Source organism: Ptychodera flava, unplaced genomic scaffold (assembly GCF_041260155.1).
Source record: "Ptychodera flava strain L36383 unplaced genomic scaffold, AS_Pfla_20210202 Scaffold_28__1_contigs__length_4768798_pilon, whole genome shotgun sequence".
In the NCBI taxonomy this organism is placed as follows: Eukaryota; Metazoa; Hemichordata; class Enteropneusta; family Ptychoderidae; genus Ptychodera; species Ptychodera flava.
The window spans coordinates 2,542,378-2,568,173 of NW_027248350.1; the positions used below are offsets into that span (position 1 = coordinate 2,542,378).

At 39.9% G+C, this 25,796-nt stretch overlaps 2 protein-coding genes across 2 annotated transcripts in view; both read right to left on the bottom strand.

Annotated features, from left to right (window-relative positions):
• Positions 1-17,795, bottom strand: part of LOC139127097 (uncharacterized) — a 36,689-nt gene extending 18,894 nt beyond the window's left edge. Inside the window, exon 1 of the mRNA XM_070693018.1 lies at positions 17,427-17,795. Within this exon, the coding sequence (XP_070549119.1) occupies positions 17,427-17,647 (221 nt within the window). The 5' untranslated portion in view covers positions 17,648-17,795. The remainder of the gene's footprint in view (positions 1-17,426) is intronic.
• Positions 17,796-19,897: 2,102 nt separating this feature from the next.
• Positions 19,898-25,778, bottom strand: LOC139127011 (uncharacterized). The gene is made up of 6 exons (XM_070692942.1): positions 25,647-25,778; positions 24,159-24,192; positions 22,081-22,215; positions 21,076-21,519; positions 20,716-20,799; positions 19,898-20,338 (listed from the first exon to the last, which is right to left on the bottom strand). The coding sequence occupies exons 1-6, from the start codon at positions 25,692-25,694 to the stop codon at positions 20,181-20,183; spliced, it is 903 nt and encodes a 300-aa protein (XP_070549043.1). The 5' UTR covers positions 25,695-25,778; the 3' UTR covers positions 19,898-20,180.
• Positions 25,779-25,796: the final 18 nt, after the last annotated feature.

Consider the following 25,796-nt stretch of genomic DNA (forward strand, 5'->3'; position numbering starts at 1 on the left):
GGCGAGGTCGCGCTCCTATTTACCGACTTGCGCAACAAAACTAATTAAAATAGTTGTATGTCACTGACTTTATTCTGACAGGTCGGTATTGTATTATTGGAATTATGCAAATACAAAGAGTTCATATGCCTTACGATTTAGCATTTGAAAGAGAGCCAGAAAATCGCGAAAATATAGAAAGCATTTATTCAGTAATGTTAGTCACCTTGAAAAACGTGGCCCTCGATGAAATAGCTTACGAATAAATCTTATCAAAATCTCATACCTAAAATTATGACAGTTGTTAATTGAACCAATTATGGCATGTAGCTATGAATTCATACAAAATGCGTTAAACAGTATTTGTGTTCGGTAACTCTTAATTGCTGAATGGCGATGCTCGCTGAAATATACAACGGCAACGCACAAGGTAGAGTTTGCGACACCGTTATTTCTGCAATGAATAAATTTTGATATGCCTTTCCTGAGTATTGCTCAAAATCTGCCTGAACCGAAGTTAATCAATGACACGAGAGAGAGAGAGAGAGAGAGAGAGAGAGAGAGAGAGAGAGAGAGAGAGAGAGAGAGGAGAGAGAGGAGGAGAGAGAGAGAGAGAGAGAGGATGACAGACAAGACAGACAGACAGACACCGAAGTAACGAAACCAGGTAAACACTGGTATGAAAAACCAAGACGAAGAAGAAAACATGAAAGTACGAATTTCATGAAAATAAGAATGTGTACGCAAACGTCTCTATCGGTTTCAAATGGTGATCGCCAAAGCTGAACAAGTATTGTAATAATTCCAGTGTTTGGAATTCTGTCACCACGTGTACGAAGCATTCTTCCTTCGAAGCATACGGACAAACGTTGTTCTTAAAGTGGCACTCCCACTTTGTAACATTTTTAAAGCACCTTTTTATAATACCAACGGTCGATATTTGACGTGGCGACTGCGCACGGATCGTAAGATATCGATAAAAACATGTCTTCAAAAAAGGTAAAAGTTTGAATTCCGGTGGCCCACCTAAATTCAGCTTCCGAACATCGAACGTTCGGCACTGGGGCCATTGTCAACTAAGCTATGGAGTACGAGTCTACGCTTACGCTGCTGTACGCCACAGTACCACTGGCGTCGATGATCGGTCATGCCCCGTGGGAGAAAGCTGAGTCTTACTGACTTGGCGTAAAAAACGAAAATTTTTTGCTGATTCCACCAGAATTCGCATAGGTGACTAGCACAGTAACGTGCGGTTGATACATAGCGGCCGCCGCGTGGTATGCATAGACGCATACCACGCGCGCGGCGTACTGTGTGGCAGACGACAAAATGTAGTCATCGGAGGCGGCTAATATTTGACACGTAGAAACTGATGTTTATGTGGTATTGGTTGAAAATATAATACAACTGATTTAGAATAATGAAAACGACAAAAACTAAGGAGAAATTTTCAAAAACTTACCTGAGGTAAAGGCATAATGCTGTATATAAAGTCTTCGCAGTGGGAAGTAAATTAATTGCGTCGTTCGAACTTATTGTAGACTCCCTAGAATATCGTCAATAAGCACAACAACAAACCTTTGGGGGATTTCGGGTCAAAATCAGAAACGATCGTAAAACTTCGGGATGTGAAAAATACGCTCGGGAAATGACATGTTTTTATCGATATCTCGCGATCCGCGCGCAGTCGCCACGTCAAATATCGACCGTTGGCATTAAAAAAATGTGTTTTAAAAATGTTACCAAGTGGGAGTGCCTCTTTAAGGTACTATGCGCCTCGAAAGTGAAAGACTTAAACTTTTGCTTAAACTTTTCGCAAAGGAATCATTCAAAAATTCTTTTTCAAAATTAAGAATAAAAATCAGGGGTCACCGTGCAGACTTTGGTACTATAGAAACAAATTACCTAACATTTACCGATAATTGAAATTCAAAATGGCCACATCCCTATGCTAACTCTATCGAGGAGAAAAATAAAGTTTTCGATTTTCACAAGACTAAGACGGTGAAAGTTTTTCTTTCCCTGAGGGCTTCAAAATGAGCCCCCACAGGTGGTAGATCAGAAAAGAATTGGAGAAGTTTGAGAATCCAAATGTCTGTCCGTGAGGCGCATTCTACCTTAATAAATTGAGAAAAATAACCTGTTCACCCCAATTCAGATAAACAGGTCCACAATCACCATTAAATAACAACTGGTTTGGGCCAAACCATTGTGGTAAAAGGGTAAAAGAAGCGTATACCATATTAGCAGGAGGGAAACGTTGATAAAAGTAAATCATTTAACAATTAAGAATAAGAAATGCTACGATACAGCATTAATATTCGATGAAGACATTTCTTATAAAATATGAAATACACTACAAAAGGTGAAACAGATGAAATGAACATATGTCTTATCCATTATTAATATTCGATATATATTATTTCTGTTAATTAAAATAAACATTTTCAGGGACAAAACTTGTCATTGTATGCTATAAAGTACTGAAAGCGCCGTAGTATTTCATTTTTACCAATATTTTGCGCGCGCTGGGAGGACGACTAATAGCTGCAATCAATACTTGTAGCCATGGCAACTTTTGAAGAAATTTCAATATCGATATTTCAGCAAAATATCATGCAGGCAATTTGTATTCGCCTTCCAAATTGGATCAACAGAATCTAATCGACTATAGTTGACAGCTATATATATGACTCTATTTATCTTTTTTCCAATGCTAACAAAATAATGAAAGCCCAGTTACATAATTTATCATATTCGCCAAAATTAAACTCATTTCTCCGTCTGGAAAAGCGACATTGGTCGCCTCTCATCTTGAGGACTGATTTGCCATATCGCGAAGATCTCTGAATTTCGTACAGATTATTTTCAGCTTGGGCCGGCTAAAATTCATAGCACGATGTTGTTTATTACATTCCACGCGACCCAGGAAGACCCGCCGGTCGAGGGCGCTCCATGCGCCTACCTCCCCAGCCCTCGAGCGACGATCTTCCGGTGAAAATACACTGCAATCCGTCAACTTTCAAGACATATCCACAGTAGGATGGTAGTTGCTAGATACATCCCAATTGAACATTAAAAACACTTTTGTCGATTGATATTCAATATCGATGATAATCGCATAATAAAAACCCAAAAAAACAAAAACAAACAAACAAACAAGTTTTCAGAGCAGAATGCGCCTCGGGGATAGATCTTCAGACCCCATGCTTTCAAATACGCTTTTAATTTTGGTCCACCTCTTGTGGGAGGCTCATTTTAAAGTTCAAAGGAGACTAAAATGTTCACCAGCTTATTTTTGTGAAGATCGACAATTTGATTTAAAAAATAGTTATTTTGTATTTCAATGTCGAGGTACAAACTACCTTAAATTCACATTCTGCAGTGCACGAGGGCTGGGGTTAACTTTTTTTTTAAATTGCTGAAGAACGATATCTTGTCATTGTAGCCCTTCGTAGATTGTTTTCCCGTGACACATAAATTCTATCCCGTGCGAAAAAAGATGTTGCCTTGGTGACTGGATTAAAGTTGTTCATCTGCCCTTTGCCTCATAACTCCAGCCTCCCTAACAACTAGATAATCAACTGACCCGTGTCATCAGTTATATCGTCATCCAATCAACCATTTACAAATCGATATCTCTGTCTACACCAGTTTGTGTGAGTCTGTGCGTGTGTGGTCACGCGAGGCCAGCGGATCGATGGTATATCGAGTTCGTTCACCAGAATCAAATCTAGCCTGTCTACACGCATCCAGGCGTCTCTCCTTCTCACGACTTGTTATGTTGTAGCGCCATCGCTGCGATCAATCTTTGATTGGCTGACAGTAATGATCAAAGATGAGCCTGGATCATGGATAACATCGCGTTATCGTCCGTTGGCAGATCAAAACCCAGATATACCATACCACACCACACCCCACCCCATCTCAGTGCGTACTACAGGGTTGGCATAGCTCTCAATGGTTCTACCCAACATTATCAATATACAAATTCAAAGATGTAACGTACAATCCAAACTGTAGAGTGTATTTCTTACTCTAGACTTGTACGTTTCTTTGCTAGCAGTCCCTATAAAGTAAATACATGATTCTACTATTTCTCTAACGAAACAAAGCCTATTTCAGTTGGAAGAGTGATTATTTCCGGATGCAGCGATCACGATGTACACGAGTAAAATACTGATTTCAGCAGACGAAATTGAAACTGAAAACTGAACTGAACTGAACCTAAGGAAACCGTACATGTTCAATTAACTTAATGAGTACTGTACGCCTCGACCAACGCAGAGACTGACATGGGCACTTTTATTTAGAAATGTCTTGTCAATTTGAAATCTAAATATTTGTTCATTCTTAGATTGCTCCATTCAACGCAATGTTTACGTTTCCGATAACAGACCAAATAAAAAGATGTTCTGTCTGGCTAACGGTTATGAGCAAACCAGACAGAGGGTGACCCTTGACCTTTTCTAACTTTCGTCCTCATCCGTTAATGACGTCAGCGTTCACACCGATCATCATGACAGTTTACATCTCAGTGTTAAATCCAAGCTGTCGTTTAATTTAATTGTTTATACCTGTGTTGCGTTGCGACGGGTCATTCACACAATGGAAAGGCAAAGCCGAGTATACAGGTAATTCAAATTTCATAAAATCGCCCACACACATGTTCTTTAGAGAAAACTGAACTTTATGTGGATAGAAATTGGAACTTGAGAGACCATCTTTAAAACTAAATTTGTTTGAATGGGCTGGAATATTTATAGACGACGCTGTGGATAACAACTACGTATATTTACGAGTTATGATGGGATTAGTTGTGATGATGATGATGATGATGATGATGATGATGATGATGTGTGGTGATGATGATGATGATAATTATGAAGATAATTACTAGATGGCGACAGTGGCGACGATGATGATAGTGATGGCGGTGGTACGGTGGTGATGGTGGCAATCGTGTTACTTTGTAGTATAGTGCAGCACGCAGGAAGTGTGCTTTACCAATGAAACTGTCCAAAGCGGGATTTTACCCATAAGTCTTAAACTTTACCCGATAGGGTAAAATTTCTACTTTCAGAACTGAGAGGAAAATATCGACATGTACCCAAACGCCTATCAAGAAGTCAATAATTTATCTCAGTGTATCCGTGATAAACTTTAACAACCATGACGATAAAAAAACGACCGCATTATAAATAACAGAGAATTAAGGCCATGGGGGTTTGTGTTAAAATACGAGCGAGTAAAGGCCATCAAATGTTATCGATTTGAATAAAAGTTTACTCCGAATGACTGACGTAGGTGAGTCAAATGGGAACCTTACATTACATTTAATTGAGTCAAAGGAAAAGTCTGTAGTTACTGCGTTACAGCGCCTCACAAAATGGTTTATTGCTCTGTGACATTACGTGCATGTGCATGGATTTGATTCGTGTGCCAAGTTTAACCTGAAACTGACAGCTATAGGGCTAAGAGTGTGTTACCAGCAACTAACTCGGTACATGGGGTTGGCTTTTGCGTCACTGTCGTCGCGACGATTTATACTTAATAAATAAATAAATAAATAAATAAATAAATAAATAAATAAATAAATAAATAAATAGGCTCATGGATCATGATTTAATTGAAAAATTGTCCTATTAAAAGATTCAAGGATATAGCACTGCGCGTTGCTATGGCCATCAGCTTCAGTTCATGTTTGAATTTGTCTTGACCGTCAGCTTGCCAAGTTCCGTCGGCGTTGAAACCCTGGTCGTGTGTCCTACAAAGCCGTCGCTTTTGGTAAAACACAGTTAGCACAGTTCAAACGGGATTCGCAAATATTCATTTTGTCAAAATTCTTGTTCTTTTTTTACCGGCCTTCGATACCAAAAGACGCACAATAAACAATCGGATGATATGGTTGGACTCTCTGTTAGTTTCTCATATCATCACAACGCCGAACGATTCCAAGTGACCTTTGACACGGAGATTGGTAACTGTGCAGGTATTTGTTAGTGTCAGTATACCATATGACCAGCCTTGTATGGATCTTGTCACGGTGTAAGGACAGTTTTCAGCCCAACTTCGCCATATTTTCAAAACCAGAATGGCAGCAATATTCAGCTACTTTCTCTCTGCAAATTATTACTTCTTTGACTATCCCTTAAAAGATATACTGGTCGCTCTTTAAACACGATATTAAAGCCCCAGTATTTGTAACTTTTAACCTTTTTTTATGTTCGAAATTACATATTATTCTCTTACATCCATCGTGAAATGTTGTTCAGTAAAGAAATAAGCAAAATTTGTGCTCCTGTAGTGACATACAAACGCTAAATATTGCCCGATCGAGTTGGATTGCCGCGCGGGTTTGTTGACAATTTGTAGGCTGCGCACGTGATCGAGAACGCCGATACTGATGACATCATCGAGCCTGCAACATTCCTGGGGCCTTGCCATGCCACGCCACACGGCCCGGGTAATCGCCCATGGTCGCCGGCTGAATGACCTGCGAAGGGTTTTATTCTGTTCTTCTCCGCTCAAATACGTAGTGCTACTGTGTTTCAGAGGATACAGAACTTTGGCAGAGGAGGCTAACATTATATTCTGGTACCGTGTGCGTTATATACGGATTAGGTACTCAAACTGCAGTCGGCAGTGCACCGATGCGCACCCTGCAGTTGGTCAATTAGAACTCCGGGTACCGATGTAAAATCAAGACGACACTATATACACTTGGCTTTCTTCTTTAGGCAAATAGCTATCAAAATTGAGTAACTTGAAGTAATAAATTTCAGCTGATTGTTGCTTTAGCGGCAAGGTGATTGCGAAATCGAAGCAACAAAGTATGGCAATGTATGGTAGGCTGTTGAATGCAGTGAACGCGATGGCCTTTGGCAGCAAGTAAGGGAACCGTCAGTATTTACGACCTGGGGGTCATTCAAAAATTGAAAGTTTATAAGGGGGTGCTCAAAATGTTTTTTCTTTGTCTTACTATGTCCTCAATGACATAATGATTAGTTGATTATATATTTTACTCTGATACATATTAAATAAAAAGAAAATAAATACTCTAACAGTACAAATAAATATTAACTAGATGAAGCAAGGCAAAAAACTACAAGTAGGTGCTACTACTAGCAATACTTATTATGAAAGAGAAGATAGTGACGATGAGAATGATATCGTTGTTCATGTACGCAATGGCACCAGCGACATTAAAGATGATGATCAACAGTGGTGATGATGATGTCACACAGTAGTTTTCTGCAGTCGTTACCAGGGTTGGAAGGAGAGGCTGGGTCATGGAGAAATGTTCTCGACAGATATCACTATAAGTGCACAGGATCTAGGACAAAACTGAACTGTTGTGAATTCATCCTTTACATTATCATAGAAATATATATTTTATTTTACTTGAGTTCAACAACCATTTGGACATTTAACCATACCATAATGACATGCTACCCATCCAAATTTAACAATACTATATGGTCGAAGACTGCTTATTAGGTGAGCTTTTATATCTACATATTATTAAATGGGCTCAGGTAAGCCAAACTTTAGGGGGTTACTCAAAGTCATCATGGTTGGCTGGCTAATGTAATTCCTCCGACCCCCAGATCGTAAATAATGACGGCTCCCTAAACAGCTGTGAACGCCGGAGTCAGAACGATCGGGACCAGTATACGCACTGCTGTACCTCAGCGAAAATTTAGAAAAAAACAATGGAGCTACTGCTAAGAAATTTACAGACTCGTGGCTCTTGATGCATCAGTTACTGAGCTTTATACTGGTAAAAAGGCATTCTGAATACAGCGGTAAATTTCCTCCCAAACGACAAAGGATAAACACGCGGGCATTCTGCAATGGACGCTGTCAATTTACCTTGCTGCAGGCCCCACACCAATCTCGGCCCGGCCCCGCTGCACTTGTACAGTCTACTACCTCCATGTAGTACAGCCTTTACAGGTGTAGTATCATGCCAAACACACAAAAAACAACGTCGCAGTGTAAATTCCGCAGGTCAGAACCGTTGATCATAAATTTTCAGAACCAGTGCCGTTTAAAAGTTTTGTATTGATCACTTCATTTAGGTTTATGTGAATGACTTTCTCATCGAGCTGCGTCCATAATTGTCCCGGGCATTGTCCATGTAAATTTGGGGCCTGCCTTAGCTCCCTCCGATCGTCTGTAGACTACAGCCTGAGCATATTGTACAGTTGTGAAAGTCAGATATGTATCATGAATTTTATACAAAAATATAAACAACAGAATCAAACCAAGAGGTTAGTTTGCTGTCGAGCCGGGTGCGCAGGGGACGACTTTGCAGTGAGGCCGGGATCTCTCTTGTGTTCGAACTTCCATCACATCGCAGCTAGCCGATACTTGTTGTACTACTGTAGTCCTTGTGAGGATTAGATACCCGTTACGTTCGATATTATTTTGAAATACTTTTAAATTTAATAAGTAAGACTTTTGTACTGCATTCAAGATATAATTTTCCTTTCTGAGCGTTTTCAATTACGGCAACGATATGCGAAGTTGATAGGCTGTGTTGCCTGCAGCGTAGCCTGGCCGTACACAAAACTCGTTTGAGTAGACGGAGCAGAATAAGTCCCGTCATTTATTTTCAACGAAATTTTCATTATACTCCATAATGGTAGAAACGACTAGTTCAATGATTACAATGGTGAAGTGTTGAATTTTTATTCATATATGTTTTTCTCTCTCAATTCATTCAGCAAACTTGATCTCCGTACCATCGGTCACAACGTGCAGTGCCTTGCATGAAGCTTACAATCGACTGCCTCCGTCGTTAGTTTAGCTGTTCAAGACGTTTGTTTGCACGGCTCATTATAGTCGGAACAATCTGTAAACACCTACATATTATATCTTTCTGGTATTTCACCCAACTTTCGCCCGTTTTAGCTGAGTCTCCAGTTTCGATGGACCAGACCTTTTCGAAGAGCGTATGGTTTCTACGGACGCCACAGTAAAACTTGCGTAGATGTGGTTGAGCATGCGCGGTGGTGTGATTACGTTTCGTTTCGTGTGTCAACAAAGCTGACTTCTGGTCCGGACAAGAAGTCATTTTTCACTCCTTTTACTGTTAATCGTGAGGCGGGCTGGGCATGCAAACCATGCGATTCAGTATTAGTTATGGTCTACTTTCACATACTGAGGATGTCATTTTAATCAAAAATATGAAAAAAATTGTTAACAGTTACAAATACTGGGGCTTTAAACTCAGAAAACGAAAACAGCACCTTTTCCGCTGTCTCGAATTACAAAATTGCCAATTATCGTAATGGTCGTTGAAAGATTACTTTTCGGGGAAACTATATTAATTTGTAATCGATGGACAAATTTTGGTCATTGCACTCAATTATAACAGAATACGACACACAACGCTTTCTTTGTAATAATGTTGTCTCTGTCAAATGTCGTTTACTTTGCTAATTGCACTCGTCCGTCACGGGTTGCAGAGTACGACACATTACGTACCGAATGATCAGGAAAGTGTACAGACTAAAGGTGGCTCCAGCAGGTTGTTAAACTTTATTTGAAAGTAGGGTGCATCGGAGTATTTTGTAAATCACAAGAGTAAACGAGTTTTTTTAATAACACGACAGTTCGTTTTGTAACAAAAATGATATCATATTCATCTTCGTAATAGATGCTGTCAGCATAGAGGCATTTGCCTGACAGTGTCTGTATGTCTATCCATCTATCGGTCTATCCAGCTGTCTCCCTGTCAGTCGCAATATGTCAGTCACTCCCTTTGCCTGTCGTCTACTCTTTTATGATATATTTAGCAATTAAAACGCGTCCAGCGATGGTATACCACGAGATTTTTTTACCAGTTCACGACATACATGCACGAGCGCTGGCGAATGCATAAATGAAGTGAACTGGTCAAAATCGAGTGGTATACCATTGCTGGGCGTGATTTATTGCTATTACATCATAACAGTATATTAAAATTCTGGTGTAGAACGTCAAAAAAGGACTTTGCTCTTGCCGAGAGCTCGCGCGTATGCCAACCGTGGTGAATCTCGAATATACCATTGTTCTTTTCGCGTCTCGACCAATCAGATTGCTGTGTTTGCACCATCAGGAAAATGCCTCTATGCTGACAGCATACGAAGATGATTCAAGGAATGCGTCAATAAAATGAAGAAATAGACTCTCAGTGCGCATAAATCGACTGCGACTGTTTTAACCCTTTCACCACCATGGTTTGTCCCAAATCCACTGTTTTCTATGGTAAAGTTGGACCTGTATACAGGGAACTGGGGGTGAAAGGGTTAAGGACAATGTAGCAAAAATGTCAAAAGTAAAGGGAAAGCTGATATTATTGAAAAATGAAGGATTTTGCTGAAAATCATTATTACTGGACTCGTGCGGCACTGACCGTCAGGGTAGAAGTTTAGTGCGGCCACGAGCCAATACTTTGATGAGAGCTTTACGTGCAAATAATCTCCAACATGCAGTTCATCAGTGTGAGCTTAAAGGCTTCACATCGACAAGTTTTGCCTCAACGCGGCAGATTTGACAGGAATTATGCGCTTTACACTGTAAACTCCATCACATGCCCTGATGTCCACACGCGTTTGACACCTGCAAAGGAAGTAAAATCGTTGCCACGGCAACGGCTATGTTTACGAAACCCGGTTAGCCTTCAGTAAATAGATTTAGCGAAAGGTCGCTCTGATGTTGAGCACCTTACATGACAGGTTGGCGGATGGCAACCGAAAACTTGATCACTATAGTTGAAGGAAATAGCTGACTGGCTTTAGGAGGGCTGTTACATATTATCAATAGCTACGTGTTAAACCTGCTGCTGGGTTACAAAGCTTACCGAAGACTAGTATTATGGTTTATGTTACAGCTTCAAGGATAATTCATTACTCACACTGTGGCTCGGACTACTGCGTGCATGCTGTCCGGATGTTCGCAGTCAAGAATATCGAGCGACTTAATGTTTGACAAAAGTCTAAGAATGTCACTCCAAAACAAATATTAATATTATGGTTGAGGTCATGTGGGAACAATTGTCGAAAGCGACGCCAAAATCGACGTCAAAAGTAACTTGAAATGTAGCAGGACTGAAAAAAATATGGGAAATCAGCAGAGTAAATTAAAATTTATGATTTTTGTAGCCATGCTGGTTTTTGAAAGTAATAAACTTATTGACATGGTCAGTCAAAAGAAAGTGTGTAAATCTGAAAAAAATACGAATGCTGCGTAAACTCAGACAAACACTTCGCCAAGTTGCGTAACGCCAAAGGTTTGCACTGAACACATTTGCCAACGGTCCACTCCGTACTTGGAAGAATATACTTGGCAAAAACAATTTCAGTTCGATTCAAGATATATTTCGAGTTTTCAAATCGGTTTGGTTCCGCGCGATATGTCCCATGTCAGGGATAATGTTCAGGGGAAAGGCTCGGTAAAGAGATTGGTACACGTTAAGATGGGTGGCAACACACCTTTGTGTGCATATAGCGACTTTATTGCATTATTTTATTTACGATCGTTTCGCGATCACAGCAACCATATCCTGAGGTCAGAATTTCATTTAGCAAATTACCTACTCTATCGGAGATTGGCGATACAATTATATAGCCTGAATGACGTAATTTGCCATCACCCGAAAAAGTTGTTAGAAAAAAAAAATTAATTCTCTCTACTCGAGTCTGCAGTGCGAACCTACTGAGTTAGAGCTGCCGATGAAGATATTTCATTCATATAAAGTCGTGCAATTATCAACCACAAACAAAGTCTCAAAAAAAAGTTTAACACCTTTGAAGCTCATTTTAATATGAAAAGGCCATAGTCTACCGAGACGACCATGGAACAAAAGGCATGCCGCGTTTCTAGTCTGTTTCTCTATTTGTCTGTGGTACGTGATACTTATTGATCGTATTCACAAGTTCTAGACAAATAATGCGTGCAGTACCCTGTGGTATATATTCATTGTTTTACCTTCTGGTGAAATGGCTGTAGCAACGAAACTCCAATTTTTTTTATTAGCTCCTGCTAAGAACATGTAAGGACTCTCACCGAACACAGATTGCAAGAAAAAGATTTAGCAGTTACTTTCAACAAATGTTCATTCCACATATGTGTTTCTTCCATAGATAATAAAATTGAAAGGTAAAAAGACAATGGAAAAAAGCTAGCAAGCATACACCAGTACATGGCTATCTTGGATTGTTCCGCTGCGAGACGTGCAATGGGGTTCCGTATGTCTCGGAGTCGTGCACGGTAATTTAGTTAAACTACGCATGCGCAGTCGTCTGTTTACATCACCTGAAAACCAGGATTTGCGAACAAAATGAAAAAAAGAAATCCCCGCTTAACTTTATAATCCCTTGATTCATGTGTTATGTTGTCCCGCCAGTGCTTACATTGCCCTCCCTCAAATAACTTCCTTTATCAAAGTCTTACCGACTCTATCATGATTGATATTAACGACCAGAAATGCCACTTTACGACTTGTTTTGCCGGAAAATGTGTCAAAATTTGGTAGTTTCACTAGCTGTTAAAACTGCAGAATCAAGCGGCAACTATAATGCCAGGCTTGGTTTCGGAATTCAACACACATATTGTTGAATCTTTATTTATGTAAATTGGAATATATCATATTTTGATTACAAACATTTGTTAGTAAGTTTGAACTGTTTATGACACTGACCTAAACGGTGATGCAATACTGGTGAATTGACCAAATAAAGTTAGGTTAATGAACTTTGAATTCGTGAGTTGGCTATGTGGCCGCGGGCCTCATTGCATAGTCGATCAACAAATTATCGTAAATGCAGTCTGCAAAGACGTCACAAAATAGCCCTTTGGCGGGAGCTGCCTTTGCCATATTATCTTTGAATAAACCAGAAATGCTTTACCCATGATTGTCATTAATCTAATATTAAATCGAAAAAAGGTCCGAAGGTCTTGCAATCATCCTGCATACAGGCCTCAAAATGCCAAATGCTGCAACGACGTGTCTGTCGTTAACTTGAGTAAGAAACTTCAAGCTCGAGGGGACGACAATTTCTACTCGGCAACCGATCCAGGTCAACAACAGAGCAAACACCCAGACAATGCCGTGTGTGCAGAAAGCTTAAACCCTCTTAAATAGAAGGATATATGCTATAAGGTGGGTTTACACGTGTATTTTTTTAAACCTGAGGGAATCTGATTAGTCGCTCTGTAAATATTCCTTATCAGCGATCTAAGCGATCTCACGTTTACACGTCATACACAAGGTAAAAATTTAGTTCGGGTCAAGCAAAAGAAATAACACCACCAACAATACAGCAGTCTTCATAACAACGTATAGCCCGTACATCGAAACGACAAAAATCAAGCAAGCCCTGACAGAAAACTGGAGTGAACTTGAAAACGATGAAACACTAAAAAAACTGTTCCAAAACCAACCAATAATCGCATATAGAAGGAACAGAAATATAGGCGACACACTTATAAGCGCCAGACTTCACAAAAACTACAATAGCTCAAACTCAGGTTCACACGAACCTACACAAACACAACAAGACCAAACAGTAGACATTCTAGCTTCCCTACCAAACGTAAGTGGAACAACATATTATAAAATAAAAACAATCAACCATTCAACACGTCTCACCAATCAAAAATGAATTTTAAGCGACTGATGAAGAAAACTCTGTTTTTGAAACGTAGGGCCAAAGGAACACAGTGTCAGTAGTCTCTCCGCTCCAGTGTGGATTAACACAGGACACGTAGATTACGGGTACGTCTCGCCATGGCCAAGCAAAATTTTACATAAAACAGTTAAACATGATATACACTTATATTATACACAATATCATACACAAAACGCAAACAACCCAAATATGAACGATGTGTGGAGTTGCTTTCCCTTTACTACCTACAACTCGTCGTAAAATGGCATCGTTTTTCTAGCTCTGCCACTACGACGGTTGTTGTCGGACACGGACTTGAACTGAGCTCGCAACCGTTTGATTTTGTTGTGGCATTGTTCCGCTGTCCTTTCGAGTCCCTTCTCCCTGGCCTTGGCAGCGACGACTTCATACACTTGCCGATCCCTCGACGTGCCGTCCATCATACGGATGACATTTTCGTCTCTCCAGATTGACATTAGTAGCCTGATCTCTTCCTGCGGCCAATTGTTGTCGCGATCGCGAGAGCTTACTTGAACACCGTCCATTGTGGTAATGACCACAAGCCCGAAGACAGGATATAGATCGGCGTTTAGTTCGGTGTTCTGGTCACACGTGTAAATAGGCCATTGTTTAGTACGGAGCACCGAACCTGGACCAGCCCTCCGACACCGAATTAATTTAGTTCTTTGTTAGTTCGGTGTTGTCTGTTTACACGTCCAACTGACACAGGTTTAAATTTATTCCGGTGTCAACTCCGGACTTAACTCACACGTGTAAACCCCCCTATAGAAAGGACTTGTAAATCCTCTGAGTGTTTTTATTGAAATACCGTGTCATGCAAACAGGGTGTTATTTTTATCACTTTTTATCACTGTGACAATTAGACGCGTATTTGACTTTGGTCACAAAGTTAACATACAAGTTGACAAAATGGAGAACATTATTATCGGACTGGCAAAGAACATAAACTCGTATAGACTTGACGAGGCCAAGGCAAGATTTCTTATTAAACCGAGGACAAGCTTATCAAACAGCAAACCACGAGAAGCTATCAACAGCCAATCAACGAGACGTAAAACAATTTTGCTGGCAGTCAAACACTCTGCACACATTATGGCTCGGACGTCCCCGATATATCACTACCATGCAGTGTTGCCGCAGTGAGGTCCGATGTTCCAAACAACGATAGCGGTTTCAATTCCAGACGACCGCTGCGATAACCTGCTACTTGTAAATGCCCTTTACGAATCTAAGCTTAAAATTAGACCTGAGATGACTGAAGCGTAAATGAGGTTAGGGGTCATGCCCTCGTGACGTACATAGCAAGTCATTTAAAGGAGGAATGAAGAACTGTTATTAGCATACTCGGCTATCATTTGTATTTGACACAGTTATCTAGATTATGGAATGAGTACATGCACTCTGCTGTCGTTGTGTTGGCTCCCTCAGAATGGAGCTCAGCCAAGGGGACGACGATTCCAAGTTCATAAAGTTCATTTGAGGTCACAACCCACATGCTGAGTCGAGACTTTGTTTGTTCAAGTTTAGCGTCGTATTTTTTTGGACGAACTCGGTAAACCAACGGGCTGTTTAGGGCGGATACCGGAGCCCCACTCTCCCCCTTCCCCTCCCGCGGCGTATGCTGATTGAAGTCATCTGAGCAAAGAGCGGCAACTAAGCCTGTTTTATTCGCTAAAGATTCACTGAAGATGAGCATGATTTGTAACGTCAGCGAACGGTGATTATATGCAATCGCTGAGCGCTTTTTTTTAACGTTTCATGCATGTCCCTATTATATCTGTACTATAGCGGATAGGTCAGCATATCGTGTATTCATTCACACAGTAAACCGATCCACTGGCTGAGAAATACTTTTTCAAAACAAAACAGGATATTATCCTACGGTTAAATGAACTGTAAAGTCAAAAAAATAATTTTAAGTCTTATCTTCGATTTTTAACGACTGAAACTTGAGAAAATTTCCGAGACTGGTTGATACAAATGTGCTGCACACATGGACGTTTGACCGACTGAGGTACGGCGATAAAAGCAAATAGTCAGCTGGGAATGAAATGCGATCTCCGTGTGCGAGATACTGTAACGTGTGGTACTCTGCCCTGTAGATTTGTTCCTGTTTAGACAACTTGAAATATTTGTGTTAAATCTAGTCGTTACGTTTAATTTTTGCAGACAACAAACCAAATAAAGAAATGATTCTGGAATTTTTGAAACAACACATGCACATGTTCAAATATTTCCATACCCATGCAAAGATTTCGAAGTAGATCTAAATTTAGCGTAATCAGGCGGGGGGAGAGAGAGAGAGAGAGAGAGAGAGAGAGAGAGAGAGAGAGAGAGAGAGAGAGAGAGAGAGAGAGAGAGAGAGATCTGGTAGACTTACAAAAAGACAGACAGACAGACAGACACAGACATAAACAGAAAAGAGGAGTGAGGCATGATGAAATTGCTTGTCTGAAAGGAAAAGAATGTTGGCTATACTATAGAGGTTCACAGGTCGTCTCGGAGACACAGGTTTCGAAGGCAGAGCGAGATGAGAACCATCAAATCAGGCCGAGACTAACTGAAACTATCGCCTGTGGCAGACAAGCGGGAGAGTCAGAACTTCACCTATTACGCAATTTATTAGTACAGACATGTCGATAAATATCAAAGCCATGCCTACAGTTGTACATTTGACAATTTCAAGTAACCAACGGTCAGCTACGTGACTCGCTCTCTGCCTAGCAACGTAAGGCTTTGAACCACGCAAACCATTTTGGTCCAACGTTGTTAACGGAAGCTGGCTTCCTCAAACCCTGATGCATTGCGCACATTGTAGAGTATAACAAATCTTTGTCACGTAAAGTCGCAGTAAATTGATAGCTCTGTGTCAAACATCGTTTTCGATGAGAAAGTGAACGGTTTTCACAGAACTCTCGAGGTCATGGTAGGAGTGACCTAAAAATGTCGCGCGTGTCTCCCATGGTGACGTGCTGGCTGATTTGTCGTATGCAACACAACACTAGCATAACTGTTTACGAACTTTTATGAGTAAGTTAACGATCAAAGTGTCATTGCAGACGAGACTATGTGGCGTTGCAAACTACGCTATCAATCCGCAATACCAAGTTGAGGAGTTTGTAAACTTTTCCCCACCGTATAGGCCAAGTGCGTTGCGAAAGATTGACCTACATCTAACCATAAGAAAGCTGGCCTATTCTGTCAATGTTACGACCTGCCCTGACAAAGTTTAACGATAGTGTGCCCCAAAATGCGGGAAATTATTTACGTTGAAATCTTCAATACCCGCAATAACCGTATTCACAAATAAAATTAAGTTATATTGTTATGGTTTGAAACAATCACTTTCGTTTAGAATCAGGGGAACATGTACATTGCAGCTTTAAAATGCTTTGGCGGGAAACCTATCGTCTGACATTCTATCTAACAAGCGCGAAAGACAAAAGTTGTTCAGGGTGAAAGTTGAAAGGGCTTCGATGAGGGAGGAGGTACAGAGAAGTTAATAGGGCCGTATTATTTGTTAATTGACCCATTGATATCAACCATGGACGGATTAAACGACTCTATTGACAGTGCTGGTTTTATGTGCCGATAAAAAAATGTGACATAGCGACTGAGGATCGTCGCATTTTTTCCGTCGAATTTTTCCTTCCAGTTGACATTTGACTGACTATTGCGCACGGTGATAATAAAGATTATACTACACACAAAGTAAAAAAAGTGATTCTTTGAATTAAGGCAGACGACAAGTTAGCAAAGACAGACCTGACCGTTGACGTTGCAGGGTGATTCGGCTTGAAGTATTTCGACCAGGGAACTTCAACATCAACTCCTTCATCGTCAGCGGAGCGCTCTCGAATTTCGGGCACCACTGTGTACGGCCTCCTCTTCTGGAGAGAATAACGCGAAGCGAAAGGATAGTGCGTCGGGTGGACGTCTGTCGCCCGGGTTATCTCGTCTATCGTCATCGCTCTCATTTCTGACATTTGTTCGCTGCTCACCTACGCGTGACTGTGCATTTTTTTTCCGCTCGAATTCAACGCCTGACAGGTTCTCCCAAAATCCCGACTGGTCCGAAAGCGTGCCTCACGTCCCAAACCACGCTGTCATAAGCACTGAACTGAAGACCAACATGCACCAGCTGGCTTCGATCAGCGTCGGCGCGTTTCTATCACGACGTTCTAAAGAGCCCTTAGTACGTTCTACGTTCGTTTCGACCCACCAAGTGTACGAAAAATAGTTTGACAGAGCGCCCTCTATATCCGATATACATGCACACGTAGGTAATGCATCGCGGGTTATTGAGGAGGATAAGTAAAGATCTCGGTTGAAATTAAGGAATTGTATTGATGATTGGCAAAGACAAATCATGAAGACTCGGTCAAGGACAAGCTCGCCAAAAACATTGTCGGGATTTGAGAGCGAATTGCAGCGTGCATTGTCCTTACGAACAAAAGTTAGGACGTTTTGTGATATCGCTACAATCGATATCCAAAAAAACTTATTTCTGTAATTTACTGACATATACTGATACTCGGCGGGTTTTTCATGTTAGAGTTTTTAGAAATACTGTGACAGCCATTAAAAGAAGTTAGTGACACTTCGGGGGGGGGGGGGGGGTAGGGGTAAATTACTCAACCCGAAAAATTTGGTGCACAGTTCAAGGTACAAAGCAGGAAATTAAAGCCCGCAATTTTACCTTATATGGAGTGTCACTAATACACATTTTTGCCGATCACATTTTCTACAAAAGTATGTCAGAGTTTTTTTTGAATTTTTGATCAACCGTTGTGCTACAGTAAAAGCATCGGTCAACAGTGTACATTTTATCGAATTTTACTTTAGAAGCTCATGGCAAAGGACGCTTGTACGGATGTCAAAACTGCACTGCATATGTGTACACTCCTCTTATATCTGTGCTCCCTCCAAAGAATGGCAAATATACCGACTACGGAAATGTGTCTTTACACAAATTACTTCCTCGACAATAATCAAATCTATATCTCTTAGTTCTTGGAAGAACGAAGGGGTCATCAGTCATAAAAGTTGACGCACTAGAAGCGCCGTTATTATTTTTGGTGTCAACCCCACTCACCGCTTAACAAAAACCCTTCATGCGAAATTTGTTTCAGGACAGCTGTGTTGTTCATCGTGTATGAAAAATACTAACTAGCCAAAAAGAGTGGTTTCAGCACCAACAGGTGTGATTTTCTATGCGGCAGGACACAGTGCGTGCAAACCGCGGAAAGAGAATTAAGAAAATGTCGATCTACCATGATTCGTAGTGGTATAAATGCATCAAAAAGTGTCAAAAAGACCTGTTTCATAATATTGCAACAGATAGGTCATTACTTGGTGTCATGACTTTAAAGTCACACAAGCTGTATCTTTTCGCATTATTTTTATGATTTTACTTTCAAACCAAAATAAGTTTGCGAGAATGTACTAATTTAGGTGTGCGTATACACTTAGTATTAACTACCCACTGGGACTGTATGTGCAATTTTGAACAAGATGAAGATTACACTGCGAATAAATATTTGCCCAAACATTAAATCGCAGCCCCAAGTGAAAAAGCAACAAAGGGTACCGAGGATACTGTGCATTTCTGCATAAAAATATCTTCCCAGCACTATGACTACCCCTACTCTTGAAATTATTCGGTATATTTTTTAATTTCACTCACGATATCCTCTGATTTTTTCCGATTTGGTCTGTATGTCACTCCACAATATAATTTTTTTTTTATATTTATAATGTTTGCTTCTTTCATTTCCCCTTTCATACGCCGTATTAAAGTGAGCCAGTTTTATCGGCTACATGCAATTCCCCAGTTTCTACCGTCGATGGCGCTACAACATCACATCTGATCGGGGAAGACACCACGCAAGGTCTCGCGGTGGAGAAGCCCCTGGGAATTCTATCGTCCAACAATCGGGTAAATATTTACCATTGGCAATTCAAAGTGAAAGTTCAATACTTTTACGTTTTATGGTTTCATGGATAAAAAATATGCAATTTTGGACAGACACGTCAACACTCTACTTTGATGATCACTGTCTACACGTGGCGAAAGTTGGGGTGGGGGAGGGGGATAAACTCGCTGCAAGCACGCGTCTACCCTTCCTATTTGGCAGAGTCCTCAGGGGAGATACTGCAGTAGACGTGAGCGCCGACTAGAATCTGGATTTGTTGGGATGGACACAGAAGAGACTGAAAAAGCCAAGAAACAGGTCCGTGGTCTCTGAAACACTAATTTATTACATTACAATGGCCAAACAAACATACACAAATTACACAGACCGAAACTCGCCTGCTTTCAAGATGTGTTCTGTAGTTTCAAAGGAATTCATCCTCAACGGAGAAATTTAATACTGAATGAATGTGTGGACAAATGTAATACTGAAAAATGTAATAACATTAGTGGTTGAAAAGAACACTTCATATTGGCTCACACAGAAGGAATCATCAGGCCATTGCGTCCAATGAACGAGAGCGTTACAAAGAGTACTTTCCAAACTACAGTGGTGGCGGTACATTTTCAGAAGGGTCGGCGATGTTGCCGGCTTCACGATACTGGCAGACGACATAAAACATGGGTCCCCAAGGTCGTTCACCTATCCCCACGCCACATCCTAGCTCCGTGCTCGACTTCCACACAACCTGAGTAAAATGACCTGCAAAAGCGTAAGGTCAAACGATCAGATTTCAAACGAGTTACTCTTTACATGTTAACACGCTTGAAAACTTACATTTTTGTCTCTGTTTTACACACCTTCAGTAACACTTTATTGAAAGAATATAAATAAATATACTCTGCGTGCTACTTTTTTGCCAAAACATTTCTGTTGTTTTTAAAAAGTCAGTTAAAATAACTTTATTCAAAAAAAGATGATGTTCACTACGCCAATGATTTTTGCCACAATGTAGAGAGCTTGGTGCGATACGTTTTTCTAATAAGCAAATCAACTTTGACCAAACCAAAGGGATAAAGGAACAGGTGTTACAGATATCAACATTTGTTACATTTAATCCTACTGAAGTGTTCACTTACCGACCATAGCGCCCCCTACGGCAGTGAACGTGTTGAAATCGTAATTGTTGATTTCAGAATACCAGTCTCCAACGGGAGCTTCCCCTGAAGTCGAGAAGATAAGAGAATAATCACCGATATCAACAAACAACATCGAAAATAGTGAAGCGTAGATAGATAGATAGATAGATAGATAGATATAGATAGATAGATAGATAGATAATGTGATGTGTTCGTAGTTATGCAGTTCCCCGTACTGACCTAAACACGAACATACATACATACATACATACATACATACATACATACATACATACATACATACATACATACATACATACATACATACATACATACATACATACATACATACATACATACCTGTGAATTGTTCTTCCTCTGTCCATCTTGAGAAGTCAGAACCAGTCCAGATATTCTCACCACGTTGTGGCGGATTTTCGCCGCGGTCGGTGCTATGCTCAGATGAGTCCGTGGAAGCCAGATACTCGGCCCATTCCTGAGCGTGCTCGTTGAGATCATCGGCTAGCGTCATTTGAAACTCCCCGGTCAAACCGTGCAAACAGCGGTAGTAGTTGTGTGAGTTCAGCATCTGCTGACGCAAGTCTTCCAGTCCTGTGTTACAGGTGGCTTCGCCGGTAGGATTGGTGCAAGAGCCCTTGGTCTTGGTCCCGCTGTTGCAGTCACTGTCACCCGTCCCTTCGTCGCCACCTTCATCGTCCTCATTTTCGTCACCACCCTCATCGCCTTCATTACCACCCTCACCGCTTTCGTCATCTCCTTCGCCGCCTTCGACAACTCCGTCGCCTTTGGATAGAAATGTAATGTGATTTGTCAAGAAACTGAAGATCTGTTTTCGTACGTTATACACAAATTGGTATATCATTTGGTACTTGGAATTTTACGGTCATAGCGGTCACTTAACTTCGAACAAAGGGCACATAATATCCCCACTATGATTTTGTCCAAATTCCTTGTCACAGTCTCATAACTATTCGATAATCTCAATATTAGGGTGATCATCCAAAACACAACCTAACATTGGCAATGATTCCATACTACCTACTATACGGACCTAAAAATCGCGCAATAGTCGTCCATACATGTAAACTTTCATGAACATATTAAATACACCAGTTTTCATTTTCTGACTGCATTCAAATTTGATTTCTTTATTGGCAGTGTTTCCTTCATTGCCTGGCATAGTGGTACCAAAAAGATAATAGTCAATCAAATGTGATAAGAATTGTTGTGTTTGTTAAGCCTACACCATTTCCTTAACGAAAACAAAAGTTTCAGATTTGCAACCAGTATTCATCGTGTTTAATATTTTAAAATATTTTTCTGGCATAAAATGAGCGCCCTCACAGTTCTCTTCATCGCTATTGTCCTTGCACGACTTGATACCATCGCACAGTTGACTCTCTTTAATACAGGCTTGTCTATCAGCACATATTAGCGGATATAGTGGATTAATACACTCCGGATCTGTGGACAATTGACCTGTCGAATAAAATAAATCATGGATTAATCAGAGACACTCTGGACAGTGCGTCTCACGAATGTCATATTTATCATTATATTAATACTTTAAAGGACAGCAACGTAAGCGAATATCTATTAGTTTCCAATAGTTAAAGGGAGGGAGTCGTCGGAACTGCGCCTGTGCGATTTCTTGTTCACAAACCATGTATTTCATGTACGATATCTAGAAGCATCAATCAACTCAGCATGACAGACATGTTTTAACTTTCAACAATCGCCAACGTACCTTGGATACAGTGTTTACATTCGTGGTATAGTTCCCATAGTATCTTTGAGCGCTATTCAGACGACCCCTCTCCCTTTAAAGGGGCAACCAACAAAGCTAAACAATTCGTAATGCCATCCTACCAGTGCGCATTTTTTTCTCTTATCAGCGGGCTGGTAAATTTCATTATTTAACTCACGGGCCAGCTTGAAGAAGACAAGCCGGTCTCAAGTTATGATTCTAGTTTGCTTCTTTTATTGGATTTGCCGAAAAAAGTAAAAAAGAGATAAAAAGTGTATGTTATCCAGTTATGACCTTTTGTAGAGAGCAGCGCAAAGGTTTTCCTTCTGATCACAGGGGAGTCGGGAGATATCACGATTTGGAGCGGGAAAAGTAGTGGAATAGACGCTTGGGTAAATTACATAGTCTTAGCAATAAGTTATCGCGAACAGCCATCATTTCCTCCTTCAGCAGTTTAATTTTCTTTCCAAGTCATTATCTATGTATATAGTAGTGTCAAAACTGTGTTTACGCCACAATAACAAAATCACCGTGAAATCTAATCAAGTTCTCACTTTAAAATTTCAAGCTTGTTTACATTTTCAACACGAAAAGAAACTGTAAATAAACGAGCACAATAATCTCACGTGTCCATTTGCAAATTAATTCTCCCTCGTGTATTTTGGCAAAAAAAAAATCCACTTCAAAATCACCACATTCAGTTATCGGGTGTTGGGGTGCTACATGCAAATATGTAAATAGTACACAGGGTTGACTGCAAATATAACACGCGGTGTGCTCTGTATACTGTGATCAAAATAGTATTCAAACAAATGACGGACAGCATGTCACCATTGACTGTGCCAAACATGCCCGGAACCACATGTTTCATCAAATGATGTATTGCACAATGTATTAGAGCTTTTACGAAAAAAATTCTCTCGTGGTACGATCATTTTTGACAAATTGTGGACCTAAGTGGCGTAAAGCTACCGTATCTATACCACTGAAACTTGCATGCGTTTCAAAAGTTGCCTGCGGTTATGCTGTATGCCATTGCTTTGCAAATGAGCTCAACCAGCGCAGCGTTGACAAAATTCTAGTCAGTTTTGTTCCATATACTTGTTAAAATAAGCCTAGCGATTCATCGACCATGGTTAATTCCAACCGGCAGGACATGACAATTAAAAGTCTACCAGAATCAGTGATTTATAATTACATATCATTTTCCCACATTGCCTTTGTTCAGCAATAGACCCTTTTGGGGTCAATTGCTGAGCGAAGGAAGATGTGGCTGACGGTTATGACCGCGTTGTTACTAGTCAAAGACGACTAGTGATATGGTCGTCACGTCACGAGAGTTTTCCGAGCTGATATTTGGGAATAATATATTTATTACATGCACTACGCAAGAGTTCATTATTTTGCGCAAAACAAATGCTGTTTTCTCAAACGTTTCTGTGTTGGAATTTGCTTGATAAATCTATATCCAAACTCCATAACCAAAATATCAAGTTAAATTAACGCTTATGTTCATGTTTGAATTATTATATATAGCTAATGTCCCTGAATTCCAAGCTAAAATATATCTAAAATAATAATAAATAAATAATAAAACAGATCTATAATGTATATTTTTTGTTTATGTTTTTGTTTTAAATTAATTTGCATTTTTGATAAATATGATCTTACTTACGTTTTTTGTGTTTCAAGGCATTGGCAGCTGACATCTGTAAATTATAGAGACAAACATAAAACAAAATTCTGAAACAACACATCACAGTTACCCTTTAAAGCTGACAAGCAGAAGAGACTAAAATCACCTTAAAGGGACATTAGCTGTAACTTTTGACTAATTTTTCACTACTCTGTTTCAATGTATCAACTACAGAATGTTACTATAATCCGATCATCATGACCAATGCCCGGTGTCTTGCTTGCCAACACAGCCTGTATATGTGAAATGACCATTGTTATTGTTGATAAATGTATTCTAGTCCGGACCTGAATACAAAATTTAAACAATAACAATGCAGATTATACTCATATAGGGTATATTTATGAGCTATATATTAGGAATTACTCCATGGTTCAGGGATTCAAACCAGAAACCGCAAATTATACACAAATTAAAACAAACAAAATCAAAAAAATGACCAAAGTTACAGCTAATGGATCTCTAAGTTATTAGCGAAGAATCTTGTGGACGTAACATTCCGAGGTTTGGTGAGTACGCAATTTTTCTCTCTCTCTCTCTCTCTCTCTCTCTCTCTCTCTCTCTCTCTCTCTCTCTCTCTCTCTCTCTCACACACACACACACACACACACACACTCTCTCTCCCCCCACACACAAAGACATACAAACAAACAAATATAAATCTCTTTGAGGGACAGTGTTCAAGATTTTCCAGAGCTGACGCTATCAAGATCACGAATGCGATACACTTGACATTTAAGTTCTTCAAAGAAGGTGACAAGATCAACTCTTAACCATACAGCAATCTTTTCTCTCATGGGTCGAATGTCAAATTTGAGAACAACCGCAGGGACAAAGTAAGTAACATTAAAAATGAAACATATTTGATTCACATTCACTTGTAGTGTATCCATCTAAGGTGTAATGATAAATTATACCCGAAATCCAATTAAATCAATAAATTGCAGGATTAGTTGATTACAATTATAATTAATAAAGCAATTAATTGATTAATGGATTAATCGATAAAGTGATCAATCGATTTACTGAAATAAGTAAATTAATCGATTAACGATTCGTTAATAAAATAGCTACTAGAGCACATGGCAAAATATCAGGGAAGGCAAACTATAAAAAAAAAATGCAAAATTTTATCATGGGACTATTAAAGCGTGCGTACGCCGTTTTCTCCTTAATTACAAGAAGAACACGAGTAATGTTGAACTATATATTTGACACAACGTCTACTACATACGATGTAAACTGAGCATAACAATTTGTTGAAGTATTATACTTTTATCGGTGAACTTGTCTTCATACATACATTAGCAGGCCAATACATTTAAAGTTCTAATGTTTTCTTTTTACATCCAGTACATTAATTTCACAGCGTTTAAAATGATTGCCTTGCCAATATAAATTTTCCTTGCAGGAAAATCTGTGCAGTAGCTTTTTGCCAAATGTTGATCGATGTTCTGAGAAACTTACCATCGCCAATGCGGTCAACATTAACGACGTCCAACTCTTGATATCCATCTTTTTGCTTGTTCTTACTGGATACAGCGATACGGCTTTAATAACAGCTCCAGATGTGCACACCCTTGTTTTATATCTTACTGGCATCACCGTTAAACACGG

Excerpts from the sequence above, each read along its gene's own strand:
- LOC139127011 (XM_070692942.1), bottom strand. The coding sequence starts at position 25,694 with ATGGATATCAAGAGTTGGACGTCGTTAATGTTGACCGCATTGGCGATG. Across the intron at positions 24,193-25,646 it reads TGTTGACCGCATTGGCGATG|ATGTCAGCTGCCAATGCCTT; the intron begins GTAAGTTTCTCA and ends TATAATTTACAG. Across the intron at positions 20,800-21,075 it reads AGAGGAAGAACAATTCACAG|GGGAAGCTCCCGTTGGAGAC; the intron begins GTATGTATGTAT and ends TCTCGACTTCAG.